Genomic DNA, 25,040 nt, shown 5'->3' with positions numbered 1-25,040 from the left:
AAAAAAAAAACAAAACCCATGGCATAATGTAATCATGTGACTGCCAGATGCTGCAACTGGTCATAAATGTGAGCTAGTTGCCAAGTGCCCAAAATGTAATCCTGTGTCTACAGGGATGGCGTGGCACTTGTAACTTTGAGAATGGACCATAGGTAACTTTTTAAAGTCTACTGTAACTTCAAATGCTTGTTAAGCCATAGGTCCTAAGTAGGGGTGGGTTTCAAAACCCGCCGCTACCGTTTCGCTCGTGGGCGCGTACGTGTGCATGCAACACTTCTGCAGGTGGATAGGCGGAGCCTCCCACCGCTACCTGTTCGCTGATCTGGGGCGAACTGGTAGAAACCCACCACTGGTCCTAAGTCAAGGCATACTTGTATTCTCTGTAGCCGAAAGATCTTTGGGTCATCCTGTATTTCAGTCTACATACTATCAAGGATATTCTACTACTTGGAAAGTAAAGGTGTTGATTCCCTGTCTGATAGATATTGTACAGGTGACCTGGGATGAGATAGCAGGTTTTGGGAGTTAGTCTTTTTGGACTACATGCAACAAATTCTTGGGTGAATGACAGTTTGTCCATTCACTATCCCTACTTTGGTGTCTGTCCCTTTCCCAGTTTTCAGAATGGTTATGGTCTTCATTGAGTTTCAATTTGTTAAAAAATGTATCACATTTTTTCTAAAAAGTCTATTAGTTAATTTCCATGATTGCTTAATAAGCATATGTAGCAATGAAGCCTTTTTTTTCTTGACATCTACAAGATATTGTATGAAATAAAGCCAAACCTGTTTGTATGGTGGCAACTTAAATCCATCCCCCACCCCCACCCCCACTGTTAAGAATGTTATGTCACCCAGGGCAGCCTTGTAAATCCAATCAATCAATCAGCAATATTTTGCACTCTTATTTGTCCTCCCCCCCATCCCAAGCCACCACTGGGAAACACAGACTAAGGTATATTTTCTTACATCATACTTCCCCCCTCTGCCCCCAAACAAAACAATCTAGTCTTTTTTGCATCCCCAAATTAGGAAATACAAAATCTCATGGCGGCATAACTTTTTCTCCTGTTTATCAAAACTGACTCCTTTCAGAATCAATCCTTAAAAAATACAGGGGCAGAAAGCCGTATTTAAACAACCCCTTCCCAAGCTTGTTTTATACTGCTACGCCATGCAAAATGCCCTTAGATGTTTTATTTCTAGAGCCAGTTATTGAAGGGAACTGCAACTGATGTTGAGCTGCAGAGCTCTGAATCTCAACTTGTCTGGAGGCAGGGAGCCAAATCTCAATTCCCCTTCTATAACGCTACTGAGAGAGGAAGGCAGCAAATCAGTTTCCTGTAGAACTGGAATGGATTTTAAACAAGGTTGAAGTGGAAACTACAGTATAGTTAAATATGTCCATATTTGACCATTTGTTTTACTTTCTCTGTACCTTTTCCATACAGAAAAGCTCTACAAAATCCACTTGGATATGGCATGACTAGGAACCATAGTTGTGTGTAAATAATAATAATAATAATAATTTTATTTCTATACCGCCCTTCTCCCGAAGGACTCAGGGCGATGTACAGCCAATTTAAAAACACAAGACACAACAATGATTAAAAATTAAAATAATTAAATAGATTTGGCCGGTTTAAAACCCCAAAAATTTAAAATACCCCAATTTAAAATCATTATGTTGATAGCCCGGCCTGGCGGAACAACAGGGTCTTCAATGCGCAATGAAACACCTGGAGGTCGGAGATCTTATGTATTTCCGGGGGCAGTTCATTCCACAGGGCTGGGGCTCCCACAGAGAAGGCCCTCCCCCTGGGTGTCGCCAGCCGACATAACTTGGCCAATGGCACCCTGAGGAGACCCTCTCTGTGGGAGCGGACTGGCCGGTGGGAGGCTACTGGTGGCAGAAGTCGGTCTCAAAGGTACCCGGGTCCTATGCCATGGAGCGCTTTAAAGGTGGTAACCAGCACCTTGAATCGCACCCGGAAGACCACTGGGAGCCAATGCAGCTCGCGCAGGAGGGGTGTCACACGGGCACAATGAGTTGCGCCCATAACCACCTGCGCGGCCGCATTCTGGACCAGTTGGAGCCTCCGAGTGCTCTTCAAGGGGAGCCCCATGTAGAGAGCATTACAATAGTCCAGCCGGGAGGTGACAAGGGCATGAGTGACCGTGCGCAAGGCATCCCGGTCCAGAAAGGGCTGCAACTGGCGGATCAGGCGAACCTGATAAAAGCCCCCCCTGGCCACGGCCGTCATATGCTCTTCTAAAGACAGCCGTGCGTCCAGGAGGACGCCCAGATTGCGAGCCCTCTCTGTGGGGGGCAAAGATTCACCCCCAATAGTCAGCAATGGCACCTGCTGACTATATCGGGACGCTGGCAGCCACAGCCACTCGGTCTTGGACGGGTTGAGTCTGAGCCTGTTCCTCCCCATCCAGACCCGCACGGCCTCCAGGCAGTGAGACATCACATCAAGGGCATCGTTGGGGTGGTCTGGGGTGGAGATGTACAGCTGAGTGTCGTCAGCGTACAGATGACACTTCACCCCAAAACCACGGATGATCTCACCCAGCGGCTTCACATAAATGTTGAACAGAAGGGGCGAGAGGACCGACCCTTGTGGCACTCCCCATGCGAGACGCCTCAAGGTCGACCTCTGCCCCCCTGCCAACACGAACTGCGAGCAGTCGGAGAGGAAGGAGGAGAACCACCACAGAACGGTGCCCCCTATTCCTAACCCCCTCAACCACTGCAGCATGATACCATGGTCGATGGTATCAAAAGCCGCTGAGAGATCTAATAGGACTAGGACAGAGGAGCAACCCCTGTCCCGAGCCCTCCAGAGATCATCCACCAACGCGACCAATGCCGTTTCTGTGCTGTGCCCCCGCCTGAAGCCCGACTGGCACGGGTCTAGATAGATAGCTTCATCCAGGTGCCCGGGCAGTTGTCGTGCCACCACACTCTCAACAACCTTCACCACAAAACGAAGGTTGGAGACCAGACGGTAGTTAGCTAATTCAGCCGGGTCCAGGGAAGGCTTCTTGAGGAGGGGTCTCACCACCGCCTCTTTCATGGCAGTGGGAAAGGCACCCTCACTCAGAGAAGCAGTTATAATCCCCTGGAGCCAGCCTCGTGTAACCTCCCGGGAGGCCAGTACCAACCAGGAGGGACACGGGTCCAATAAACATGTGGCAGCACTAATCCTACCCAGAACCCTGTCCACATCCTCGGGAGCCACAGGATCAAACTCCTCCCAGATAATATTCTCAAGACCTGCCCTTGTCTCCTCCCCTGGACTCATCCAATCGGAGTCCAAGCCATCCCGAATCCAAGCGACTTTATCATGCAGGAATTGCACAAAATCCTCAGCACGGCCCTGCAAGGGATCTTCCCACACTCCCCCCCGAAGAAGGGAGTGGGTCACCCTAAACAGGGCGGCTGGGCAGTTCTCTGCAGATGCGATAAGAGCGGAAAAATGGTTAGATTTCGCCGCTTTTATCGCCACTAGGTAGGTCTTGATATAAGACCTCACCTGTGTCCGGTCAGAATCGGATTGACTAGTCCTCCAAATGCTCTCTAGGCTTCTTTTCCGACGCTTCATCTCTCTCAGCTCCTCAGAGAACCAAGGAGCCAATTGAGATCGGCATCGGGTCAGAGGCCGCAAAGGCACGACGCGGTCCAAAGCTCCGGCGGCCGTACTCTCCCAGGCGGCCACCAGCTCTTCAGTCGAGTCGTGTGCCACGGTCTCAGGAATCGGCCCAAGCTCCGTCAGGAACCTTTCGGGGTCCATCAGGCGCCTGGGACGGAACCATTTGATCGGTTCCATCTCCCTGCGGCGGGGGAAAGCGGTAGGAAAGTCTAAGTGAAGAAGCTAATGATCTGTCCATGACAAGGGTTTGATGTCTAGGTCCCCTCTACCAAGATCATTCAACCACTGACCAGAGACGAAAATCAGGTCCAGAGTGTGTCCCCCTATGTGAGTTGGGCCTTGAACTAACTGGGTCAGGTCCATGGCCGTCATGGAAGCCATGAACTCCCGAGCCACCTCTGACGCCTCACCCGCAGACGGAAGGTTGAAATCCCCCATGACAATAAGTCTGGGGGTGTCAACCGCCACCCCGGCAATGACGTCGAGTAGCTCGGGCAGGGTCGCTGCCACGTGGCAGGGAGCCAGGTACGTAGTCAGCAAACCCATCTGCACCCCACGGCCCCACTTCACACAAAGGGACTCACATCCGGCTATTTGAGGGACAGTGGTCTCCCTCGGAGAAAGACTCTCCCTAATAATCACCGCCACTCCCCCACCCCTCCCCTGGGCCCTTGGCTGATGAAATGCACGGAAACCTGGTGGGCACATTTCAACGAGGGGAACCCCCCCCTCTTGGCCCAACCAGGTCTCCATAATACCTGCCAGGTCTGCACCCCCCTCTAAAATAAGATCACAAATGAGGGGGGCTTTATTAACGACCGACCAGGCATTACACAACATCAGCCGCGACCCTGGGCCTTAGACTCTGCACAACCCAGGACACGAGTCGCGCATTGGGGGCCGGAGTGCGTAATTGCTTGTAAACAGCATGTACGCACCCCCAGCACATGATATGGTCCCCTGCGCCCGTCATACCTGCCCCTCCCACTCATTATTTCAATTACACTGCCCTTCCTATCGTCCCCCCGGTTAAATTTCCTTTCATGACCCCTCTGTTGCAGCCAATTGACCCATCACCCCGCTCAGTCGCTATCTGAACCCCCCCGGGTATGTGTAAAGAGGTTACAGGAAGTCCTCGACTTAACAACAGTTCATTCAGTGACCATTTGAAGTTAGTATCATTGAAAAAGGTGGCTTATGACCATTTTTCACACTTATGGCCATTACAGCATCCTCATGGTCAATGTGACCAAGATGTGGATGCTTGACAATTGGTTTATACTTATGACAGTTAGTGTCCCAAGATCATGTGATCAACTTTTGTGACCTTCTGACAAGCAGTCAATAGGAAAGGCAGATTCACTTAACAACCGGGTTATTAACAACTGCAGTGATTCATTTAACAACTGTAGCAAGAAAAATCATACAATGGGGCACTCAATTAACAAATGTTTCAGCAACATAAATTTTGGGCTCAATTATGGTCGTAGGTCATACTACCTGTATGATGCTAGTTGTTGTTGTTGTTCTTTTCAATGATCCCCAGTATGGATTTTTTTTTCTTTTCAAAACAACTATGCTAATAATATTTCCATTTCAATTCATTTCATTACCCATCACAGGTCCATTTTCCTGCTTAGTCATTGCCAATTCAGTGTCTATTAACAGAACATGTGTGTTGGGTTAGGATATTTGGCCTCAATCTGCTATTCCCCAGGAGTGGCATACAGCTGCACACTATTTGATCATTTCTCCTCAACTCCCTCCAACACTGAAAGCAGCTAAACTCATCTGAAGCTCACTAGGGAACAAATGAATATTCTATATGAATGGGGATTCCAGCTGTATTGTTCGGTTAACAAACTCTTGTGTGAAGCCAGACTTTGTTCTTGATTTAACTTCCTAGTCAGAAGTCCCAGTAATGCCAAACAATTTCTATATGGGAATTACTTTAGCTCTTCCTGCTGGCAAGAAATGCCAAGCAGAAGTACTTGCAAATTATATCCCAGCAAGTTACTCCTGAATGATGTAATCAGAATTCTGTTGTCAGGCATGTCCATTCTAATCATGCAAAACTGCTAATTCAGTCAGCATGGACCATTTCGGTCCCTAGGTTGTTTTATTCTATTTTTTTTTAAATAGAACTGCTTTTTTAACTGTAGACAAGGCAATCGCCTAGGCCCAGGGGCTGCAGATCAATGACTAGATTATGTAAATGCAGAACTTTGTGTTTTAAATATAGCAGTATGTTCTGGCTACTGCAACTGTGGCTTTATAATTCCTTATTTTTAAAATTCAAATCCATAAAACTTTCCTTTTTTAAAAAAGTGAGTATTAAGATTTCAAATCCTTCTCCATCTTAGATGCATTCCTAATAGAAAAGGGGGAAATTCCACGGTCTTCCACAGATTTTCAATAGCCTTTACTTCTATTTTTCTTCTGTTTGTGTCTGCACTCCATTGGAGAAGGAAGAAAAGGAGCGCTCTATTTTCTAGTGCTTAATGCTGCTTTGCTACAGAGAGGAGTTAGAAACCAGGGGAATTTAGAAATATGGTTCTCCCCTCCCTTTTCACTCTTACCATATATTACAGAAATGGGAGCATATATTGCAGAAATGGGAGGATAATTTGAAAACAGATAGTTGGGTTAATGGAGGGATGGGACTCTGCTGACTAGAGAGTCTGTGTTTGAATTGGCTTAGGGAACATTTGCTTAGGGAACAGACACATAAAGATGGATACTAAGATTATATCTACTTCCAAAAGAACGTAATACATTAAAAGGGAATATTTCTCACTGTTCCAGAATATATTCAGTGAAATGACAGAATTAAAAAAAAATCAGATGCGTTTTCAAGATTTTAAGTTGAAGATAAAAAAACTTAAGACAATGTACTTTCAAGATGCAGTTTGGAAGATACCATTTTCTCAGACTTGGCCTAAGATCTAATCCCAAAATGTTCCAGGATTCTTGTAACAAATATTTTAAAAGAGGATATAAAAGAGGAAAACATTAATAATGTTACAAGTTATCTTCTTACCCAGTAAAACTATACAGCAGAGGTTACTGGAAACCAGAAAAGGCCACAGCAGAGTGACTGAAAGTTACCAAGAAAAATACAAATTCAGAGTAAAAGAAATCACCACCTTAAGGGAAATAATATCTGAAGATATTATTCAAATTAATCCAAAGAGAGTAAAAGCAATCTCAAACACATCACTCCTTACGAGACAAGAAAGGATTTAAGGATGGTCATTCAAGTAGCAATGTATTGAAAACCTGTCAGAGTAGCTTAATAGCTTTTAAATTCTCATTAAAAATACCCAGTTCATCTGGGATGCCAACATAAACAAGCTTTTTTCTAAGTTAAAGAGGTTAATTGAAACAGGTCCAATTCTCAGATGTTTTGACAGCAAAAGACCTAGCTGTACATCCAGGAAAACATCTGAGGCTGAAACTGACTTCAAGTTCTGATAACTACTATTAGACTATCTTTCTATTATCTCCTTTTTTTAGTTATAATTGTATAACAGGAAACAGTAAAACAAACCTGGAAAAGGGCCTGGTGATTATATGCACTATTCCAGTGCATCTGACAAGACTGCTGATGCTAACAAACTTGACTTAAATATTATGGATGCCAATGAGATGAAACAAATTTGCACACACTCCCCCCCCAAGATGAAGCAAAACTGTATTTCCTTGATGTTTTCAGAAGGAATTTTAGAGATTGGCACTGAGATTTAGGGAGGGAAAGTCTAGAAAACAAGCCCCAAGTAAAATGCAAAATTTTGTTTTAAAAGAGCTGAAGAAGCTTCTTGGATGAGAAGCTAAATGTCTTCAGAGAAAAAAAGAAAAATCAGAAAGTCCAGTTGCCTCCTGAAAAAAAGGACCTTTAGGACCACCATGACCTGGATGACTGAGAATCTCCATAGACTTTTGTTTTAAACGTTTTCTACAATTTTATCTTATCCAATTGCTATTTGTGGCTGTGAAACATGGACTCTGAAAAAGGCAGAAAAGAGAAGGATGGAAGCCTTCAAATTGTGGTGCTGGAGACTATTACACATCCCATGGACTGAAAAAATCACAAAGAAGTCTTACAGTAGACCAAGTCTCACCAAACATATCAGTCAAAGCCAAGACCTCCAAACAAAGGCTATCATACTTTGGCCGTGTCATTCAAGCTGATTCATTCAAAAAGTTAATCATGTTGGGAGTCAGGACAAGGGACTACCCTAGTACCTCTTGGCTGGACACTGGGACATTGGGATGGCCATGGAGGATCTGAAGGAGGTGCAGTGCAAGTCAGAGGGACCTGGAAAGTGCTGATCCATAGAGTGGCCGAGGTTCAGACACCACTGAATGGCTGACGATGATGACAGTAACAATTATTACTGGGTTAGTTACCATGTTGCAACCTAATCTACTCGCAGAATAAAACAGGCCAAACCAAATTGTGTGCATTACTCTGAGCTGTTTGAAAGAAAGTTAGGTGATGTAATAAATAATAAAACCAAATATTTGTGGCTTTAACAAAACAGACAGAATCAGATTTACCCTGTTCTTCACTTTAAACATTAAACCAGACATGAAATCCTGACCCCGATGGATGGCATATTTCTTTTTTCTCTATAACTTCAAAACAGCAACGTATTTTGCATATGGGCCAAACACAAAACAAGATATTCAGATTTGTGTAAGAAATCAGGTCAAATAGCTAGAGTGTTCAACAGTATTTTGCATATCAGAAAAAATAGCATCTTAATTCTCCAACGAATTCTCTGAGTAGTAAAAATATGCTAATACATTATGTAGATCTACAAAAATAATAATATGGTAGTTAAATTTAAATATTGTCATTATTTATTTGCCATAACACTGGCTCTGGCTCTCATTTGCTCACTCACTGTTCACTAATATAATGCTAAAGCAAACGGAAGTTATATAAATACCGTTAAAGTGTTCCAAAAAACTAGATGAAGAAAAATAATAAAATATTCACGAAGTCTATACCAGAATGATGCTAAAGGCACCGAGTTGCCAAAAGTGTTATCTTCGTGACATCAATTTTGTACTCTCCCACAATTTTAGGATGTCCTTGTCAGGCAGTGTGGCAAAGTTTATCTCCTTTTCAATTTATATTTCCCTTATTAAATCACCTGGGAATAATGCGTAAAGTATCCCAGGGCTGCAAAGACTGACGGCATTCCATCAGAATGCAAAACAATCATTAAACATCTACCATTCTTTTAGACCCTCAACTTTAGCATTTGCATAGTACCTAAGAAGTACCTACCAAGGAATGCCATCCAGGTGAATGAATGGGTCAATAGGAACACACCATTTTTCCTTGGCAGCCAGAGGAAAAAAATTAAAACACTGTTGGAGGATGGAAGTGCACTTAGCACAGGAATGAAAGGGAGAAGGACCACAGCTCTCTATCCTTCCTACTATCTCCCAGAAGGCTAGTAACATCTGTGGGGTTGTTGACAAAGCTGTTTCATCAAAGCTGTTTGTTCTCCAAACAAAACATAAAAATAAAAGTGATAGCAAAGGTAGCATGCCAATCCTCTCCTAAACTTTAAAGGTTGCCTGGAATAGGTTGGTGAGAGCATTAATTTGGCCCCAGAGATCTTTCCTCCATCTCTTTCAACGATTGGCCACGTATCTGACTTAATTATCCAGCTGAAGGAGCAAGAAATACTTCCCCAGAAGAAAATCAGATGTCATTAAATCTTCAAGGAGAGCAACTGATGGATGGTCCAGAACCAGAAGGATAAATGTTTTAGAAGAACGAAGTGGACAATCTTCTCATCTCATCTCATCCTATCTTTTGGAGGGATTGAAAGTATATATCTCACGATGGGCTTTTTCAATAATATGCTCCTCACATTTGCTGGTTTTCTACATGGATGAGATATACTGAAAACTGCAATGAGCAATTCTCATTTGAATCCCCAGGAGAACTATAGATGCCAGAAACAAAGGGAAAGCTACATTTCAACTGATTTATAGGTTATATTTCTCAACACATTACAGACATAATTTGCAGTCCTGATGCGTAATGACATTTTTTAAAAAAACACCGTAAACAGAATGTTTGCTTCTTGCACTAGCCAATAAAGAAGACGGAGCTATAATTTACTTTTACCTGTGATTTATTTATAGAACTTCATTAATAAGACAAACATCCTAAAAACCTTTAGATAGATTTCAGTGTAAATATTCTCAGCATATACCCATTACACAAATATACATTTCAAATGACTGGATGCTTTTGACTGAAATCACAATTACTTTCTTCTGAAAATGTCTATGGAGATTCTCAGTCATCCAGGTCATAGTTGTCTCAAAGGTGCTTTTTCAAAAGGCATCTGGACTGTTTTTTTCTTGAAGAGGAAGAAGCAGAAAACATTTCACTTCTCATACAAGAAGCTTCATCATTTGTGACTGGACGATGGGACGATGGAAGTATTAGTTCTGACTGGATGGGGGGACAATAGAAGGATTATATTTCTTTGCAGTCATCTGGTCGTTAGCACTCTCTTTGAGAGTTGTTGAGGCCACTTGGGGGTTTATCTGTACCCTCTGTCTCATATCTCTTATATCTTCAGCTTCTGCACATCTTACAAAATGAGACCCCCTATTAACAGCTACACCAAGGGACTTTGGTCAGTAGCAGACATTACACAGATGCATGGCTGCTGCTAAAAGCAGCAGTCTTTTGTCTTTTCTCCTTTTCTTTCTCCCCGGGAAATATTTAATAATTCAAAAGTTGACACAACTTTGCAAATCAATGAGTGAATTTCTGGCCCTGTTTTGTTTCACTGACTGCGACTTTAGGAGCCAATACACACCACAGCAATGTAATGACACAGGGTTTATCAAGGAAAAAATAAGGAAGATACTGTTTTCAGTAATAACCATTTACACAACTCATAATGTTTTACTCCAACTCCACTTGAAGTATTCAGTCGGTGAAATACTGAAAGCACGGTAGCTTACTTTTGCTGTCTCAGTGGTTGATTAAATGCCAGAATACAGTCAAAGCTGGCCTCAGGCAAATGATGTAAAAGGGTAATATATTGGAAAACGGGATTGTGCACTCTAGTCTGACTGCCCTTCAAATTCAAGTTAAGTTATACCCTCAGGTAAGGAAAAATATGTCCAATACCAGAGCTGAATTAAGTTTCACCTTATGGTCCCATAATCTGTGAAGTACACTATCTTGTCATTTGCCTTAGATGGCCGAATACCTTGAGGCTGCAATAAACATAGGCAATTGCTATTATCTGCCTTGTTCTGATTAACCCTCTAACTGAGGCAGATGATAGCAACCGCTCAAGTCCACTTTATTTTCTACTACAAACCATTCAAAATACTCAATATTTATGTTGACTCTGTTTCTTGCTCAGGAAGTCAAATTCAACTTCCATATTTTTAAAATTTGCTCCCAATACCTTCAGCAGATAACCACTTTTCCAATACTATCCTTGAAATCCCTCTTTTTAAATGAAGGCATTATTAAACTAATAGGCCAATGGTAATGGAGATGAATGATTAAGATTTATTCAAACCTTCTCTCTGTACATTTTGGAGAATTAGGAACAATCCTAATTAATTTCTTTCCATTTGAGATTACACTTTACAGCAAAATTAGCAAAAATAAATGTGTCTCATAAATGTTGCAGCTATATCTGTATATACTATGCATATATCTACTAGTTAGTAGTATGTAGGTAATTCTCTAAATTACAGATCCTAGTTTGCACAAAAAACGGAGCATGCTTTAAGTAAAACTGAGTGTTGGTTATGTTTGTGGCATACTGGACAAAACGTGCAAATACTAATTGGCAATGTCATTATTATTAGCAGGGAATGCTACATAGAGTGAAGACATAGCTAAGTTTGGTAACCTCTTCATATATTAAAAAAACCCAGCAATATGAGAAATCCTCTTATTAATCAAAGTCATGATGGAAAGCTGAATTCAGTATCTATGGACCCATCTGGTGACAATCATGGCATATTGAAGACTAAGACTTGGAATCTAAGAGAAGTAAATGATGGACAGTCCTCTAGAAAATGGTGCACTGAGCGGTGGGGCAATTTTTTCTCCTGCTGACAAACAGCTGGTCAAAGCCTTCTTGGAAGCCTTTGGGAAAAAATGTTTTTCAATTTACAAGCTCTGAATGAAAATTCAGATAAAAGGGTTAATAGATTAACAGCAGTTATAGATCAATTTAAGAATAACACTCAAATACAGGTAACAGCAATTAAATCAAACTTGCAATTGGGTGGATTGGAAGTTAATTTGTTGTTGATATCGTAGACTAGAAGAAGTTTTGTTTAAGAATTGCAGGCTCATTGGAGAAGGCTGAAAAGGGCATGAATTCAAAAAACTTAAGAGGTTACAGACTGGATCAGTGATGAACTGAAGTTTCTTAAGAAAATTCATGGTGATTGTGGAATAGACTTATTACATTCAACTAGAAGACAACTGTCAAGAGATGTTGTGTTTCAATTTGCAGGAAGACATTTTGAACAACAAATGCTGTGGAGATATTTATAATAGAGATCTATGACTTTGGGGAATGAAATGCAATTGTATGGAAAGATCCCAGTCATAACTTTAAAGAAAAAATTTATTATCAGGAATCAATTGAGGATATTTGATCCTTGACATATCAGAAAAAATGACTGCAGTGGGTTACAGTAGATTAGAAGCTGTTGTGGACTTTCTGTGAATTAAATGCAATAATAGATTGTTAACAGAGGGCTTGAAGTTTAGTCTTGCTGTTAGGTTTACCTGTTAACTTTTTTTTTTTTTTTTTACAGTAGATAGATGGTAGGTCAAATTGGTTGAGTAAAAAGAGATGTAAAAGTTCATAAATTGTAGACCTATTTCAGAAGGGGAGGGAAAACTACTATTGTTTAAATATGTTTAAGAGTATTCAAACAGAGGGGACAAACTATATGCAAACTTTTCTTCTTCTTTTTATGCACTTTTTTCTTGCTCTTGTTCTTGTTTCATTGGAGTTTGCATTTTAACTTTGGAAATAAAATTAAAAATACATGGGAAATATTGTGAATTAATAAAGGCAATGAAGGAAAAATGTTATGTGATCTGTCTGCACAACTAGGGGAAAGGGGAATGAAATAATAGATATGAATGAAGGTGGAGCATGCAGGGAAATGAATGCAGAGATTGAATTATGTATGAAGGAGTTAAAAGATATAGATTTCATAAAATATGAACTGCTGTCATCTAAATTGTTGAGCTGAATACAAAAATATGAATTGATAGGTTGGCAGTAATTGCATGTTATACTCCAGTACGCTAAAATCATGTTTGTTTGTTTGTTTGTTTGTTTGTTTGTTTGTTTGTTTGTTTGTTTATTGGATTTATATACCACCCTACTCCCGAAGGACTCAGGGCGGTGAACAGCCACAAAATAAAACACATAAATACAAAAATTTAAAAGCAAAATAAAATCGAATTAAACAATTTGGCCCAAGACAGATTTAAAACACCCCAGTAATTTAAAACAGATTAAAATTTACATTAAAAAAAAGGGGGGAGGAAAGATTAGGCCAGGCCAGCTTGATGGAATAGAAAGGTCTTGAGAGTGCGACGGAAGGTGCGCAGGTCCGGGATCCTCCGTATCTCCGGGGGGAGCTCATTCCAGATAGTAGATGCCCCCACAGAGAAGGCCCTCCCCCTAGGGGCCACCAGTCGACACTGTTTGGCTGACGGCACCCAGAGGAGCCCCTCTCTATGAGAGTGTACCGGCCGGCGGGAGGCTATTTGTGATAGCAGGCGGTCCCATAGGTAACCAGGTCCTAAGCCATGGAGCGCTCTAAAGGTGGTAACCAGAACCTTGAAGCGCACCTGGAAGACCACCGGGAGCCAGTGCAGCTCGCGCAGGAGAGGTGTTACATGGGAGCGCCATGTCGCTCCCATAACCACCCGCGCGGCCGCACTCTGCATCAGTTGGAGCCTCCGGGTGCTCCTCAAGGAGAGCCCCATGTAGAGAGCATTGCAATAGTCCAGGCGGGAAATGACGAGGGCATGAGTGACTGTGTGTAAGAAGTCCCGATCCAGAAAGGGACGCAACTGGCGAATCAGGCGAACCTGATGAAAAATCCTCCCGGTCACGGCTGTCAAATGCTCTTCTAAAGACAGCCGTGCATCCAGGAGGACGCCCAAGTTGCGAGCCCTGTCCGTGGGGGCCAACGATTCGCCCCAATAGTCAGTGATGGAGTCAACTGACTATATCAGGATGTCAGAAACCACAGCCACTCAGTCTTGGATGGGTTGAGCCTGAGCCTGTTTCTCCCCATCCAGATCCGCACAGCCTCCAGGCACCGGGACATCACTTCAAGGGCATCGTTGGGGTGGTCCGGGGTGGAGATGTACAGCTGAGTGTCGTCAGCATACTGGTGGTACTTCACCCCAAAACCACGGATGATCTCGCTCAGCGGCTTTACATAAATGTTGAACAAAAGGGGCGAGAGGACCGACCCTTGTGGCACCCCACATATGAGGGGCCTTGGGGTCGACCTCTGCCCCCCTGCCAACACAGACTGCAACCGGTTGGAGAGAAAGGAGGAGAACCACCGCAACACAGTGCCCCCCACCCCTAACTCTTCCAACCAGTGCAGCATGATACCATGGTTGATGGTATCAAAAGCTGCTGAGAGGTCTAATAGGACCAGGACAGAGGAGCAACCCCTGTCCCGAGCCCTCCAGAGATCATCAACCAACGCGACCAATGCCGTTTCCGTGCTGTACCCAGGCCTAAAGCCTGAATGGAATGGATCCAGATACGTCGTTTCATCCAGGTGCTGGGGGAGCTGTTGCGCAACCACACTCTCAACAACCTTCGCCACAAAGCGAAGGTTGGAGACCGGACAATAATTAGTCAATGCTGCCGGGTCCAGGTAAGGCTTCTTGAGAAGAGGCCTCACCACCGCCTCTTTCAAGGTGGCAGGGAAGTCACCCTCACCCAATGAAGCATTTATAATCCCCTAGAGCCAGCCTCGCGTCACTTCCTGGGAAGCCAGCACTAACCAGGAGGGACACGGGTCCAACAAACATGTGGTCGCGTTCAGTCTGCCCAGAATCCTGTCCACGTCATCAGGAGTCACAGGATCAAACTCATCCCAGATAACATTCTCAAGACCTGCCTCAGTCATCCCCCCTGAAACTACCCAGTCGGAGTCCAAGTCTTCCCGAATCTGAGTGATTTTGTCATGCAGATACTGAACAAAGTCCTCGGCTCTATCCTCCAAAGGGTCCTCCCGCGCTTCCTGGTGGAGCAGGGAGCAGGTCACCCTAAACAGGGCGGCCGGGCGGTTATCTGATGACGCAATAAGAGCAGCAATATAAGTACGTTTTGCTGCTTTTATTGCCACTAGGTAATTCTTAATATGAAATCTTACCAGTGTCCGGTCGGATTCAGAAAGACTGGCCCTCCAAGTACTCTCTAGGCATCTTTTCTGGCACTTCATCTCCCTTAGCTCCTCGGTAAACCAAGGAGCCAGATGAGATCGGCGCCGGGTCAGAGGCTGCAAAGGCACAACCCGATCCAGAGCTCCAGCGGCCGCCCTATCCCAGGCGGCCACTAGGTCTCCAGTCAAGGCATGTGCCAGAGCCTCAGGGAATGGCCCAAGCTCCATCTGGAACCTATCAGGCTCCATCAGGCGCCAGGGCGGAACCATTTTACCGGCTCCGCCTCCCTGCGGCGAGGTGCAGCGGTTCGAAGGTCAAGGCAAAGGAGAGAGTGATCCGACCATGACAAAGGCTCGTTGACTATATCCCCTATCTCAAGATCACTCAACCACTGTCCAGAGACAAAAACCAGGTCCAGCGTGTTTCCCCCTGTGTGGGTAGGGCCATGAATTAACTGGGTCAGGTCCACAGCTGTCATGGAAGTATCAGATGAGTTTGAAGAAACAATTTGCAACATACTGAATGGATGTAAACTGGAATGGGAAAAAGATATTCTGCTAGATGACATGAATAGATAAATAAAATGAAGGAGAGGAGAGGAGAGGAGAGGAGAGGAGAGGAGAGGAGAGGAGAGGAGAGGAGAGGAGAGGAGAGGAGAGGAGAGGAGAGGATTAAGAGAAAAAAGGGACAAGTTACTTGATAATTTAGGTCTTAAACAGCAACTTGGCTAGAATGGAAAGAAACCTGGGAAGAAGTACTTCAAATCATTCAGAGGGTGCTAATGAGGGTGGGAATTTCTTTTTATAGTATGAAAAATTCTGTGTTTACCCCAGAGTTCCACTAAAGATAACTTAGAGCATTTTGTGTAATTCTTGCTTCCATGATTTTGCCGGGCTAGCTGTTGCTTGATAATAGATATGAAAACAAGTGTGTTAGGGTCCAAGAAGAAACTGAAGTCATTTGTGCTTTGCAAATGTTGAAAAATAGTAAGGTTGTAGGTGTACATGATGTAGGATAAATGTGTAGCATGTTTGGTGATTTGTCTAAGATTGCTGTGAAGACTACACTTGCACATCTCTATTTGGAAGTTGGTAGAATGCTGCATTGTTTCCTGATACAAAGGGAGAAGAAAGAGAAGAATCAATGCCAAAACAACAGTGGGACTGCTCTGTTAAATATCCCTACTTGCCAGAATTCTGATTAAATGTATATGAACTTTAGTGGCTTGAATGTAGGCATGCAAACAGATTTGCTCTTCAGCAAGTCACTAAGAAACGTATGAAAGGAATGTGTAGGAAACATTGTTGATTTAGAGAAATTTTAAAGTTAACACGTAGGAATACAGAAACACTTGAATACACTTAAATACAGAAATGAAAATTGGCTGCTGAATGTAAGAATGGTATATATTAGAAATAAACCTTATACATGAGAACAAAAACTTGGGAACTGGTTCAACATTGAATAGAAAGTAAGACAGGGATGTAGGTGTCCGTGTGTATATTTAATAGGTATAATGGATATTTAGGGTTATGCTGAAGTGTGTTGATGGGGGATGTGAATGTATGCATATTTTTCTTTGCAGATATTTTGTGACTGACAGACTCTGAACTATCTGCAGTGAATATTAAATTGTATAATGTATCAAGGAATACAGTTCTGACAAATTGATTTATTAAAATGCAAGGTAGTTACATTTAACAGGGAAAATGAATAATTTGATAATAATAGTGAAAAACTAGGGTGAGCAGATGAATTTGTGTACTTTGGTAGAATGTTTAATAAAGATAGGAAAATGGATGGAGAAATGTTAAGTTGTACAAATGCTGGGAGGATAGTGGACGGTGTATGGACTATGGTAAAGAATAAACACTGGATAAAAGCAAAAATGACTGCATATAAGACCATACTTCTGTCCACATTGCTATTTGAATCTAATAGCTGGGTATGTAAAGTAAGACATAAAAGGAAACTTAATGCAATAGGAACAGGGCATTTAGGGGCATCCGTGGGGATGGTGCAGGGAGGAATAAATTCATATGTATCGATCTTTAAAAAAAAAAAAAGACATATAATTTGACCCAATCTTTTCCCAAGCAAAAAAAGGATTTTTTTCCCCTGCGCTTAATATAATTTAAAAGGTTTTACTTGGAATTGCATTTTTATCATACATACGACAAAACACGAATGTATTTTTATTGTTCTCAATTTTTTCTACATCAGGTATGGAGTGTACATACAATTTTTAAAATACTTAGTAAACTTACTAAGGTTAAGCATCAAACTCAAGAAAATGCCAAGATTATAATGAAAATGGTACCAAGGCTCACATCTTGATTGAAAAAGGTTAAGTAAAAGAAAGCAATAAACCAATAATTCAGCTGAGACAATGGCATTATTGGTTTTCTGATGGCTCATGACAATTATCAAGATCCATCTTCACTTCCATTCTGTTTATGGTTTGAGTAACTGAGGTTGCCCATACAGTCTGCAAAAGACCACATGGATAAGCCAGAAGGCTATTAGAAGAATAATGGATGAGACCAAAATAGAATATTCTGGCTTGAGTAAAAAGTGTGGTGAAAGGCAAAGACACTGCATTCCAGCATAAGAACTTTAAGCCATCTGTGAAAAATGGCAGTGGAAGTATTATGGTTTCAGCCTGCTTTACTGCCTCTGGACCAGAAAGTTTGCCATCATTGATGGAACCAATGAATTCTGAATTGTACTAGCAAATTCTATAGGAAAATGTCAAGGCACTGTCTATGAACTGAAGCTCAAGAGAAAGAGGGTCATGCAGCAAGACAACGAACCAAACTACACAAGTCTTACAACCAAAGAATAGTTAAAACAGAAGAAAGTTTATCTTTTGGAATGGCCAAGTCATAATCCTAACTTTGATCTTATAGAAATGTCATGGAAGGGCTTGAACAGGGAGTTCGTAAGAGGAAGCCCACCAACATTCCTGAGCTGAAGTTGCTCTAATAGGAGGAATGGACTAAAGTCAAGGTGCAAGATTGATCATCAGTTATTGGAAATATTTAGTTATTGCTTCCCACTTGTTACTGAAAGCAAAGGTTCAAATACTTTTGCTTACACACAAATAGGTAGCTTTAGATCATTTTCCTCAATAAATATATAAACAAATATACTCTCGAGTTGTGACTGCATTTGAGGTCAGGTTTGCTGTCAGTACACACAGTAGTTGTAAAGCATGATATCACACGATCACATTGCTTAGAGACAGCAACCCAGGCAGTCCTGGATGTTGTCCTAACCCCAAGACAGGTCTGTTGTTAAGCAGAAAACAGAGAAGTTTTTATCTCTCTCTTCCTTAACAGATAGCTCTATTACTTCAAATTCTTTTTAAAAAAGAAACTTAATTTTTTCAGTATACTATTCCTATTACTTAACTAGCTTATTCAAAACATTTCTGTAACATATGGATCCACAGCCCAATTCTCTCAATCCCAACCAATTAAGCTTTTCACTGAAATGTACAGAACGTGCGCAGGTAAAAGATCTTGAGGACAGGCACTACAGCGTCTCTGAAAAATGTAGTGTGCTCATATAACTTTGTGCTGCACCATATGGTACTTCTGATTTGTGAAAAGGCAGCCTATTTTAATTTCCAGCACACTAAGTCCTTTAATCTGAGCAAACCCAAATATACAGATACAATACAAATGTAATAAACAGAAGTATAAAAAAAGCCAAGAAGGTGAAAATATACTTAGAGACAGCCAGTATAATCAGATGATTATACCAAATTCTTCTAATTTGGATCTACAGAGAAATGTCAGGACAACTGAAGCTTCCGAGTCAACATCTTTGTCAGACCCATAGGCAAGTCTCAGAATACACACCCAGATGGCAAGCGAGTCACTTACCATCTAAGCGCAATCTTGATTGGTGTGGTAAGGCAGGATGTGAACAGGTCAGCTGGTAAATCAGGGATCATTGGTAGCAACTCAGTAGCTTCACATGCTGCTAGTTGAATACAATTTTTCATTGAAGGAGGCAAGGGCATCTGAGCAAGTGGATGGTTGGGGTTAATTGCAGCCACCTTCACAGAAGATAGAAAAGCCAGCAGTTAAAGCTCCTAATGATAAGCTAACAATACCTAAAAATAATAAGAATAATAAAATATATAATTTAAAAGAAGTCAATGATTTGAAAAACCTATTCCTCAACGATGTTGATACACACTCATACTTATGAATCAATTGTTCAACATTATATGTAACTACTCATCCAGAATGTCCTGGAGTACTTTTATTTATTATTATCTATCTTTGGTCTGTTTTGACTTAAATCTCAAGGTAATCTTTCAATATTGTATCATCACTATACATAAATTATTTCCTGAACATTATTAGGAAAGAATTATATTATTTGCAAGAGTTTAGCAAACAACAGTATTGGAATCCAACAGTTCAGCATCTATGTCTGATCAATACTATTTCTCTTTAAAATAAGTTACTCATTTTTGTCAGGATTTCTAATTTTGAAATTCTGTCTGCAAGCAAAAGCCTGACTACAGAGACAAGAGATGCTAACTGGCTACAGAAATTAGGATTCATTTATATTTAGAGGATTTATTATAAATTACAGGGAGGGAGGGAGGGAGGGAAGGAAGGAAGGAAGGAAGGAAGGAAGGAAGGAAGGAAGGAAGGAAGGAAGGAAGGAAGGAAGGAAGGAAGGAAGGAAGGAAGGATCTTAAACACAGTTATAATGATGCAACAAGGCAAATTCCTAATGATCCCAGTGCAAGACAGACTTTGTGTGAGGGGCAGGTGAAATAGAGAATTTGTCACATTATGTAATCCTGGTTGTATGTTAAATATAGAAATCATTATTAATGTCCATTCCTTGATGACATGAAGAACTGGAATGCTGAAAATAAATTGAATTTAGTTGTACAAGGTAACAATAAGTTTGTGACACAGTGAGTTGCTATCTTTGCAATTAAGGCAGCAAAGCTAAGGGGGAAAGAAATAGTAGATTCTGTCTGACATGACAAATTACAATATGTAATACTTGTATTTCTTAAACTCTGACAAGGTGTAGTCCTACGCCACTCCATTAACCATTAAATGTTAATGGAGTTAATATTGTATTAATATGTTAATATTAACATTGTTTAGATTTTAGATTTAAATTATGTCTACAATTTATTAGTTTTAGATTTTAATAATAAACTTTCATTTTAAGTCATAAACATATGTACAGTGTTACCTTGCTACTCAACTGTTTTGAAATTCATCAAAATCAGTACTCAATGCATTTTGATGCAAAAATTTTGTTCCTCATCATTTGTTTGGTACTCAATGCACAAGCTAGAACTTGTCAGTGTCAGCTACCTTGTTACTCACTACATTATTCCTTATGGGAAAAATTTGTTTGGTACTCATTGTGCCTCCTGATACCAATTAATGATGAGTACCAAGGTACCAATGTATATTGTTGTTAATTATAGCATACTTGAAATGGTCTGGAGAATTATTCAATAAACTACTTATTTACTTAACAAAATTACAGCTGCATGTAAAACTTTAGGCACTCATGGTCAAATTATATCCTTCAATAATTTTCCATCAATTGAAAATGACAAAATTCTATATGATTCAATGTTAAATACCTTTCTGCAAATCTGAATATATACTTTATATTTGCATGCAGTTATCTATACCAGGGGTCCTCAAGACCGGCATCAGTCCATGGCATGCCAGAAACCAGGCTGCTCAAACAAACGAAGACCCATTCATGGGATGCAGACAGCACATGAAACCACACCCCCTCCTGTCCACCTCTCTCCATGGAATGTGCCCAAAAGGTTGGGGGCTGCTGATCTATAGAATCCATTTAAAAATAATAACATGGCACATGCAGAAGTTTAGATATACTTTCATGCAGTAAAGGCACGTGGTGGCTCAGTGGCTAAGATGCTGAGTTTGTCAATTGAAAGGTCGGCAGTTCAGCGGTTCAAATCCCTAGTGCCACGTAATGGGGTGAGCTCCCGTTACTTGTCCCAGCTTCTGCCAACCTAGCAGTTCGAAAGCATGTAAAAAATGCAAGTAGAAAAATAGGGACCACCTTTGGTGGGAAGGTAACCGTATTCCGTGTGCCTTTGGCGTTTAGTCATGCTGGCCATATGACCACGGAGACGTCTTTGGACAGCGCTGGCTCTTTGGCTTTGAAACGGAGATGAGCACCGCCCCCTAGAGTCGGGAACGACTAGCACATATGTGCGAAGGGAACCTTTACCTCACGTAGTAATTTATAATATCTTCTATCGTAAAAATAATAGCTTTAGAGGCTTTATTCTTACTTTAGGGAGTTTTCCCCCACTTAAGGATTAATTAAAATAGAAAATTGGACCAAAGATGTTTCAACTTTGGAATGCAATTGTATCTGACAGTAAAACCTACTGAACTTCAATTAAGTTCAATTAAGTTACTTCTGTATATTCATGTACTGTAACTTTTTTCCTCAGGGGACCTATGACTACTAAGATTGAATTTAGGACTAGTAATGGCAGCTAGCCTGTGAAGAGTTAAATTTCTGATCATTGCATTAGGTCCTTCAACTGTTGCAAGCAATTAAATTTTATCTCTGCAAAATAAACCAAGACAAATCGATCTACTGAATCTGCTCCCAGGAGGAAATTGCTTCCATGGTTTTTGATCATACCCTCACTACCAAGTTATGAGTGCAAATCTGTGCCAAAACAACAAGAGAAACATTAAATTGCACTTATTAAGCATCAACTGAGAAATGCCCTATCCTAACAGCATCTGAAGATTGTAATAACAGCGTGCAAAGTATTCAAACTATTCCAAATTTGAAACATCCTCTTTCAAACCTGAGACAACTGGGTCATATTTAAAACTGGCTATTTTGGCAGTGCTGGAAGTATTTGAAGAGAGGTTGCACACCACAATATAATCAGTTTGTTATGTCAGGTTTATTTTTTTTTAACCAGAAACACTATTTAATAAGGGATCTATTATACAATATAAGATTTTGGAAGATACAAGCAGAGAAGGGTGTGCAATATTAGAAACTAACAAGGAAGGTCAGATCAACTGTAACATAGTTGCACATTTCTTTCTTTGCTTTGGGCAAAAACAGAGAACAATACAGACAAATACTTATGCACTGAAGCAAGTATAACCCAAATGACCAATAAAGAACATAATTTGGTAGACTGATTTCCATTAATATACAGTTTTAATGTGATGCCTAAGTAAAAGCATAATGGAATGACAAACATTATTAGGGAGATGACAAATAAAAGGGTCAGTAGTTAGTAGAACTTTATGTATATTTATTCCTCAGAAACGTAAAATGTAAATAACATTTCAAGGTGTGCAATTATTTTTCCAGCATAGTTATTCTTATCAAGTTGAAGTTAAGAATACTGATACAGAAAGCAGACTACGGCCAGTACTAATCTGAAACAAGAACAGCTTATTCAATATACATAAACATTTTATTTTTCAAGAAAAATTTATAAAACTATGGACATAATTAAAGCTTGTCCCATATTGTAAGCTAATTTACACCCTGCAGATGATGTAAATATGCCACATTGTTGTTGTTTTTTTTAGCATTATTTGACTCTTGACTCAAACAAGAGTGGATATTTTTTCAATTCTGATTTTCATGCGTCCTGAGAATTTAAATACATTGGGCAATAAATTCCATGGCAAGTATACGCTTTTGTAGTAACCAAAATCACATACTTTTGTTATAACAAGAGATTCTTTCTATGCCACAAATATTGCAATAACCAATTATATTCTTCTTTTGGCATCAATACAAACTTCCAAAAGCCAATGACAATACATGACAACTCTTTACATTTGAGTTTTTAAATTTATTCAATTACATATTAGGGAAAAGATTCCAAAATCCAATAATAATATAACTACAACTACTTAATTTTTAAATTTGCTCAATTACATATTAGGGATAAGGAAGGGATCAGTAAAAATTCATGGCTACCCCTTTTAAGACTATTCTTAGATAGATTACCTTAATATCAATTCAAGTTAGTTGCTCACTATAAGGGGAAATAATTCTGAGTCATTTTTCTTCATTCCCTAAACTAGGCTCTGTACATAAAGAATTATTAAGAAACACTCAGAATTATGGTAGTTATTTGTGTCAATGCTGTTTTTTGATAGAAGGGAAGGATTTTCCGACGGTACAGAATCAACAATTTGAATCAACTCAACAATCTGGACAGTCCATGTTCAAGTGCTGACAGATTTCCAAACCATCTTCCATTTGTTAGCACAAGCTTAATTTTGTATACTTAAATATAAGGATGCGGGGCTACATTTTTCCTTATATTATAATGCTACATATAATCAAAAGGATATTCAATTATTCTAATTCTCTAACTGGAAGTAATTATCATTGACAGTATTCTTTCCTTAATCTTCCTTTGAAGCCATAGATGTTGGTGGGTATCATCTTGCTTTTAATGCTATATTTTTGCTACCTTTTGTTTTTACTGGATTTCTTAATAATTTAAAATATCAATGGGACATTTGAACCCCAGCTATCAACAGCTTTGAGATTCTTTCTTCATAATTCACTGTTGTCCCAGATCCTATCAGTAATTATAAAACATGTTTCTCAATATGCATTTTATACTTAGGAAAACATTGTTTTTATTTAGCTACTTAATTCTCCAATCTCCATCTTTATCCACCTAACTTCTAACCATAATTAATAAGTTTAAAATGCTAATATTAATATATGTTCTGAGTTCTTACATCTCTCCATTGGGGAACTGCCCTTTTATCATTACAACCTACTTCTTAACCTTTATATGATACATATTATATCAAAAGAGATCTCAGTTCTGTTAACTTAGGACCCTTTGCTGAAGGAATCTCCAAAGCTTTTAGAAAGTACATGCATATATTATTTCCACAGATTTAGGAACTCCGCATTTGCTCTCTTGACTAAGCATTGCTGGGTATGGTGTTTCTATAATATTTGCAGAGTCTTAGATCCCCATTTTTTTTTTTTTGAGATTTCCCCATCACTAAAGAAAACTAATTTATGCCTGAAATGTGCTTAATGACTGTTATGTTTTTATTTCATGCTGATTTACTTTAGAGATCCATTAAACTTCTTTTTTTTAAATTTACACACACTTTTGTAAAATGTCTGTCAAATTATGATACAGCCTACTTAATTGGTGGTGATTTTAGCAGGTATTGTTATTGTCAACAGCTTCCTTTGGTGTTCTGTTTTGGCTTAGAGTCTTAATGATTTCTCAGCACTGACAGCATCTTCATTTTTCATGTCAATGTGTTAACACACCTAAACCAAAACAATTTCTTCTTTTCAACAGTTGACAGATTAGGAAAATGCAGCATACCACTGACATATAGCGTAATCTTCATCTAGACTGTAATGGCAAAGATTAATCAATGTAGAAAATGGAAAACCAATCAAAACTATACATTTGATTTTGTCAGTTCTGATCAAAAGCAGTTAGTCACGTAGCTAAAAGAACAAACATCCCCACTGTAGCATTTAATTCTCCATGTAGAAGTAATAAAAACATGAACAAAAACTGTACTACCCAAAAATAAAAATAATTACAGTGAGAGATAGAAAATAATGTTAGATATGGGTAGAAGGAACATATCTAAAGGTGATATGTATTCTATCTACAGTCCAAGCAATATTCTATAATACTCTTCTCATTCTATTCACCACACCCTCACTCCAAATTTGTCTTGACATTAAGGAGTTTTAGATTTATGCAGTTATGTGGGGAAATAAAGGAACACTAAACTGTATTTTTTTTAAAAAAAAATTGTACAAGTAACTAATTCATTTACCGGTAGTTATCCAGAATTATGTTTACATACATACCCTGAACATAATGAATGT

General features: G+C 40.2%; 1 protein-coding gene across 2 annotated transcripts in view; it reads right to left on the bottom strand.

The window, feature by feature from the left end:
- Positions 1 to 25,040, bottom strand: part of RPTOR (regulatory associated protein of MTOR complex 1) — a 423,325-nt gene that overhangs the window by 218,082 nt on the left and 180,203 nt on the right. For both annotated transcript variants that reach the window (XM_070937688.1, XM_070937689.1), the window contains exon 6: positions 19,007 to 19,182. In XM_070937688.1, coding sequence (XP_070793789.1) covers positions 19,007 to 19,182 — 176 coding nt within the window. The remainder of the gene's footprint in view (positions 1 to 19,006; positions 19,183 to 25,040) is intronic.

This window comes from Pituophis catenifer, unplaced genomic scaffold (assembly GCF_029215685.1).
Source record: "Pituophis catenifer annectens isolate HBS135680 unplaced genomic scaffold, rPitCat1.0.hap2 SCAF_2, whole genome shotgun sequence".
In the NCBI taxonomy this organism is placed as follows: Eukaryota; Metazoa; Chordata; class Lepidosauria; order Squamata; family Colubridae; genus Pituophis; species Pituophis catenifer.
The sequence above is the reverse complement of the archived record's forward strand: the minus strand, read 5'-3'. Positions and strand labels throughout refer to the sequence as shown.